Here is a 7,267-nt window from a genome sequence, read left to right as displayed (position 1 = left end):
AACAAACAAGTTTAGTCTCCTCGAGGTTTATAGCTCATTAGTGATTTGTACCAACTACTATGCCATAGTCTTAGATATTGTCCCGTATGCTCCCTCTCCAGGCTCTAGGTCATCAGGCTGCTGATTATCCCACACACCTGTGCACCATCGTCACGCACACCTGTCACCATCGTCACGCCACACCTGTCACCATCGTCCCGCACACCTGTCACATCGTCACGCACACCTGTCACCATCGTCCACCACACCTGTCACCTCGCACGCCACGTCACCATCGTCACGCACACCTGTCACTATCGTCACGCACACCTGTCACCATCGTCACGCACACCTGTCACCATCGTCCCGCACACCTGTCACGCACACCTGTCACCATCGTCACGCACACCAGCACCTCATCAGACTCACCTGGACTCCATCACCTCCCTGAATACCTGCCCTATATCTGTCACTCCCCTTGGTTCTTTCCTCAGGTGTTATTGTTTCTGTTTCAGTTTCATGTCTGTGCGTTGTTCGTGTTTCTTGTTTTGTATTATGTTGTGTTTATTGATTAAATCACTCACTCCCTGAACTTGCTTCCCGACTCTCAGCGCACATCGTTACAGATATGCTCAGGATTAGTGTATTAATGTGTGTGTGTGTCTCAACTGTTCTTTGGTCTGGGCCTTCTGGACGTACTCACGTCCTACTTTGATCCTGGGGTGAGGATGGCCCGGGAGAACTCCAGCACGCTGATGCCCAGCAGTGGCTCAGTTTCGGGCAGCCGTGTCGTCTGGCATGGAGCACTGGTCCGGTTCTTCTCCTAGTGAACGAATGTTCCCAAACTGGAGCACCGCAGAGATCACCTTCAACATGGCTAACAGAGGGGAGGGAGGAGGGAGACAGACAGACAGGCAGAAAGAAAGAGAAGGATGGAGAGGAGGGCAGGGCAGGGAGACAGACAGACAGACAGACAGACAGACAGACAGACAGACAGACAGAAAGAGAGGATGAAGAGGAGGGCAGGGAGGGAGGGAGGAGGGAGACAGACAGGCAGAAAGAAAGGGATGGAGAGAAAAATATTTTTTTACTTCCATGTTCTGAGGAAAGCCTGCCCTCCCTCCCTCCCCCCTCCCTCCCTTCCTCCCCTCCCATCCATCCTCTCTCGCTTACACAGAGACTCCTCTGGTGTGAATCCCATGATGGTCATAGAGTCCATGGTCTGGGTGAAGTTGTCAGCGTCACTCTGACCTGGAACAGGAATAGCACCTCCACTCAGAAACCTGTACTGGTCAGCACTACCAAGGAGAAGGTCTGCTACAGACAGAGGGAGAGAGAGACAGGGAAACAGAGAGAGGGAAACAGAGAGAGAAAACAGAGAAGAGAGGGAAACAGAGAGAGGGAAACAGAGAAGGGAAAACAGAGAGAGAGAGGAAACAGAGAAGGGAAACAGAGAGAGAGGGAAACAGAGAGAGGGGAAACAGAGTAGGGAAACAGAGAGAGAGAGGGAAACAGAGGGAGAGGGAAACAGAGAGAGGGAAACAGAGTAGGGAAACAGAGAGAGAGAGGGAAACAGAGAGAGAGAGGAAACAGAGAGAGGGAAACATAGTAAGAGAGAGAGAAACAGAGAGAGAGAAGAAACAGAGAGAGACAGGAACAAGAGAGAGAAGGAAACAGGAGAAGGGGAACAGAAGAGAGGAGGAGACAACGGCTAAGTGGCTTAACAGAAACCAACTAGCACAGAGGCTGTGTAATGGTGTCCCTGTGCTGTTGCACTAGTTCACATGGATTTATCGTGTCAGTTGAGAACCACTGCGTTAGATCAGAAAGTATGGCCGCAGATGCTAGCTCTAGCTTTAGCTACACAGTGGCTCAGGCTATAGCTCCACTAGCTCGATAGCTTTAAGTACAGTAGCATTAGCATTAGCATTATCTAGGGAGCTACTGGAGGTGGATTTAAAAGCGGCAGGTAAAGAACGCCAGCCAAGCAGCACTCAAAGCTACACACAGCAAGAAGCCAGGGCTTTGCATGGGAACAAAGCTCAGACTGACAACAATGCACATACTACTAGACAAAGCACCAAGTGCACACGCACGCAACAACACACGCACATAAAAAGCACGCACACACACAGACAGGTATGTGTGGCGACTCCTGGACAGCCAGAATGTATGCTTAACTATTCTACATGGTAAATGCCTGGTGTATTTGGCCATKATTCACAGGTGTGGCCACCAGAATGGAAGCATTGAGCTCATTCACTGTAAAGGGAGGATGGGGAGGGAGGTCTATAGCCCGGTCTGAGAACAACCTCTAGCCACTACCCCTTCAGTGCTAGCAGATCAGAAAAGACTGGATAGGTGTAATCACTAAGGTGATGGCTCTATCTTAGCGTCCAAAGGGTTTAGGGGAGCTCCCACCTATCTGGTTTTCAGATCGGCGGTTGTTTTAAGACCAAGCTTTTGTGCATCATCAGCGAATTCCAAAGCTTTCCTTCACCGATGAGGGGAATGATTCTGAGACCCACCTATGGGCGGGATTAACACCAGCTGTCAATCAGGAAACTAGAGCATTTCATTGGGCAACTGTATATGGTTTGACGATTGACAGGTTGTTAATCCAGCCAATCAGGACATTGAGAGAGATTCATAGACCCGCCCACTACCTCTTATTCTAGCACCCATTGGGTGTTGCTACAAATATACCGTACAGTAAAAAGCCAAACACCCATAGACACCAGAGAACAGCAGGGCTTTCATTCAGGAGACAGCAACTTTTCAGAACATTCAGACAGAAATGTATTGTCTAAKACAGACAAGATTCTCTCTTATACTGAACAAGATAATTATGTCTGCTCTATACATTCTACATCTATCTGCAAMTCTGCAATGTCTTACCTCAATCAGCCCACAGTGGTGATAAGAGTCTTTATACTTTATATTATACTCACATATTGCACACTCTGAGAGATTGAGAAAKACGGGAAGGTTGGGAGAATCAACGGATGAGACAAACAAACAACAAAAGACAACAACAGACCAATGAATGCAGTACAAACAAAAACAAAATGCTTGACAGTTATGGAGGAACACATCAGTAATGGTGTTGTTAAAGGATGTTAGTCTGGAGCATAAACCAGAATCGGTAGGCAGAACAGAAGAGAAGGAAAGAGGAGAAGACAGGACAGGATAGAGCCCACTCACCCTGTTCACCATGGAACTGCCCCGGGGCAACGACCTACTGCCATCCATCTGAACACAGGGAGGCAGGAGGAGGAGAGCAGGGAGAGAGGAGAGGGCATTGAGAGAGGAGAGGCATGGAGAGGAGGAGAGGCATGGAGAGAGGAGAGGCAGGAGAGAGGAGAGGGCAGGCAGAGAGGAGAGGGCAGGAGAGAGGAGAGGGCAGAGAGAGAGGAGAGGGCAGGGAAGAGGAGAGGGCAGAGAGAGAGGAGAGGGCAGAGAGAGAGGAGAGGGCAGGGGAGGAGAGGGCAGGCATAGAGGAGAGGCAGCGAGAGGAGGGCAGGGGAGAGAGGAGGGCAGGGAGAGAGGAGAGGGCAGGGAGAGAGGAGAGGGCAGGAGAGAGGAGAGGCAGGGAGAGAGGAGAGGGCAGGGACAGAAACAGGGCAGGGAGAGAGGAGAGGAGCAGAGAGACAGGAATGATTACAGAGGTCACTCTATAATGATTCCTCAAGCAGCACTTGATCAGCAAGAAGAACAGTATAACAGTAAGCATGAAGTAGTAGCAACATGTAGTGTAATGCAAAATGTAGTAGTACACCTTGTTTCAACCATAGTCTCAATATACATCTTTAATACAACTTCATAACAAGTCATAACAAGTCATCCCTACACGCTCTTGTTCTTTCACTTTTTCCTGCCTTATTCTCGTTCCCATCCTCTCGCTCAGTCAGCACAATAAACATCATCCATCAATCAACCCTCTCCTTCAGTCAGGACAATAAACATCATCCATCAATCAACCCTCTTGCTCAGTCAGGACAGTAAACATCATCCATCAATCAACCCTCTCCTTCAGTCAGACAATAAACATCATCCATCAATCAACCTCTCCTTCAGTCAGGACAATAAACATCATCATCAATCAACCTCTCCCTCAGTCAGGACAACCATCATCCATCACTCCTCTCCCTCAGTCAGGACACAAACATCATCCATCACTCCTCTCTCTCAGTCAGGACAATAAACATCATCCATCAATCAACCCTCTCCCTCAGTCAGGACAACAAAACATCATCCATCATCCTCTCTCTCAGTCAGGACAATAACATCATCCATCAATCAACCTCTCCTCAGTCAGGACAATAAACATCATCCATCACTCCTCTCCCTCAGTCAGGACAATAAACATCATCCACAATAACCTCTCCCTCAGTCAGGACAATAAACATCATCATCAATCAACCCTCTCCTCAGTCAGGATATAAACATCATCCATCAATCACCCTCTCCTTCAGTCAGGACAATAAACATCATCCATCAATCAACCCTTCCCTCAGTCAGGACAATAAACATCATCCATCAACCCTCTCCCTCAGTCAGGACAATAAACATATCCATCAATCAATCTTCCTTCAGTCAGCACAATAAACATCACCATCAATCAATCCTTCCTTCAGTCAGCACAATAAACATCATCCATCAATCAACCCTCTCCTTCAGTCAGGACAATAACATCATCCATCAACCCTCTCCTCAGTCAGGACAATAACATCATCCATCAATCAACCCTCTCCCCAGTCAGGACAATAAAACATCATCCATCAATTCACTCTTCCTCAGTCAGGACAATAAACATCATCCATCAATCAATCCTCTTCCTCAGTCAGGACAATAAACATCATCCATCAATCAACCCTCTCCCTCAGTCAGCACAATAAACATCATCCATCAATCAACCCTCTCCCTCAGTCAGGACAACAAACATCATCCATCACTCCTTCCCTCAGTCAGGACAATAAACATCATCCATCAACCCTCTCTCAGTAGGACAATAAACATCATCCATCAATCAATCCTTCCCTCAGTCAGGACAATAAAACATCATCCATCAATCAACCCTCTCCCTCATCAGCACAATAAACATCATCCACAATCAACCCTTCCCTCAGTCAGGACAACAAACATCATCCATCACTCCTCTCCCTCAGTCAGGACAATAAACATCATACATCAACCCCTCTCCTCAGTCAGGACAATAAACATCATCCATCAATCAACCCTCTCCCTCAGTCAGGACAATAAACATCATCCATCACATCAATCACCCTCTCCCTCAGTCAGGACAATAAACATCATCCATCAATCAATCCTCTCCCTCAGTCAAGACAATAAACATCATCATCAACCCTCTCCCTCAGTCAGGACAATAAACATCATCCATCAACCCTCTCCCTCCGTCAGACAATAAACATCATCCATCAATCAATCCTCTTCCTATTCTTGTTCTTCATCCAATTCACCTCTTTCCTCACATCTTCTTCCCCTTCTCTGTCTTTGTCTTCTGCCCAATCTCCCATTTCCTCCTCTCTCCCCATTTCCTCCATATAGTCTCTTCTTCCTCCCCCTTCTCGCTCCCCCTCCCCCCTTCTCCCTCTCTCTCTCCTTCCCCAGTTTACCTGTGAGGCCTCCTTGTTTCTACCCAGAGTTCCAGTCTTATGGGACGAGGCCACATGAGCCAGATACTGGATGACTTTCTTAGTGTTCTCTGTCTTCCCTGCGCCAGACTCGCCTCTGGAAACACACACACACACACACACACACACACACACACACACACACACACACACACACACACACACACACACACACACACACACACCACACACACACACACCACAACACACACACCACACACACACACAACACACACACACACACACACACACACACCACACACACACACACACACACACACACACACACACACACGTGTGAGAAACTCACACACATAAACCACATCTCGTTTCACAAGGGTCCTCCATAAAAACACACAAATACAACCCAGTTATGAAGGACATATAAACACAACAAACACATATAACAGAAAGGACACGATACACACGGGTAGGCCACCAGTGAACAGAGAACCGTGCAGTGTATTCCTCTATACACACGTGTAGGCCACCAGTGAACAGAGGAACCGTGCAGTGTATTCCTCTATACACACGTGTAGGCCACCAGTGAACAGAGGAACCGTGCAGTGTATTCCTCTATACACACGTGTAGGCCACCAGTGAACAGAGGAACCGTGCAGTGTATTCTCTATACACACGTGTAGGCCACCAGTGAACAGAGGAACCGTGCAGTGTATCCTCTATACACAGAGAGCAGGTGTGCAGGTACAGACACTAGTCATTGTGTTGCTGTTGGATGAATAAAGGAGATACAGGAGACTGACTGGGGGAAACTAAATATACTTCTAGTGTTGGAGGGGGACTGGGCTGTAAAAGTCTAAAAACAGGATCCTAGCAGAAACTAAGATATTCGGTAATATAAACTGGATCATTTACCATGGTAGAATACAGATGGACGACAGATAGACAAGACAGGCAGACAAGACAGCGACAAAGAGAGGCAGCCAGGTCAAAAGACAGACAAGGCAGACAAGACAGGCAGACAAGACAGGCAGACAGACAGGTAGACAGGCAAGACAGACAGACAAGACAGGCAGATATATAACCCCAGGTTACTCACGTGCAGAGGATAGATTGATCTTCTCTGTCTGTGAGAGAATAATAATAAAAGCAGAATATGTCAGTCTTCATATTACCCAATTAACAGTACTACCTTCACTTCTTACACCAGTAATCACTGTATCAGGGGGATCGATACACTTGTCAATCTATCTCAGAGAACCTGAGTGTGTATGTGATTTCAACAGCTCTCACTGAGCAGCATTGTCGTGTAGTGAGGAGGAAGGAGGTCAAAGCCACAGAAGTGGCTCTCCAGACAGACCTCAGACCTCTGCTCCAGCCCACACTGCAGACCCCAACACGATTGCCTGACCTTGTCTGTTACATTTTTGGTGTGTTTGTTTAAAGGTTTCCTCAGAACCACAGGCACACGCACGCACGCACGTGCACAGACATGCACGGACACGCACACATACCGGTCATACTGGTTCAATTATCAATAGGATCACAGATCACGGACACACACCTGTCACATTGAAAGAAAGAGAATAAGAGAGAGAGAGAGAGAGAGAGAGAGAGAGAGAGAGAGGAGAGAGAGAAGAGAAGAGAGAGAGAGAGAAGAGAGAGAGAGAGGA

The 7,267-nt window shown here is 47.5% G+C and overlaps 1 protein-coding gene across 1 annotated transcript in view; it reads right to left on the bottom strand.

Annotated features, from left to right (window-relative positions):
* LOC112077760 (myosin-11) overlaps positions 1-6,717 on the bottom strand; it is a 9,333-nt gene extending 2,616 nt beyond the window's left edge. Inside the window, exons 1-3 of the mRNA XM_024144211.2 lie at positions 6,694-6,717; positions 5,616-5,730; positions 3,184-3,231 (exon numbers count right to left, since the gene is read on the bottom strand). Coding sequence (XP_023999979.2) covers positions 3,184-3,231 — 48 coding nt within the window. The 5' untranslated portion in view covers positions 5,616-5,730; positions 6,694-6,717. The remainder of the gene's footprint in view (positions 1-3,183; positions 3,232-5,615; positions 5,731-6,693) is intronic.
* Positions 6,718-7,267: the final 550 nt, after the last annotated feature.

Source organism: Salvelinus sp. IW2-2015, unplaced genomic scaffold (assembly GCF_002910315.2).
Source record: "Salvelinus sp. IW2-2015 unplaced genomic scaffold, ASM291031v2 Un_scaffold4891, whole genome shotgun sequence".
NCBI lineage: Eukaryota > Metazoa > Chordata > Actinopteri > Salmoniformes > Salmonidae > Salvelinus > Salvelinus sp. IW2-2015.
Note: the sequence above shows the minus strand (reverse complement) of the source record. Positions and strands in the feature narration are given on the sequence as shown.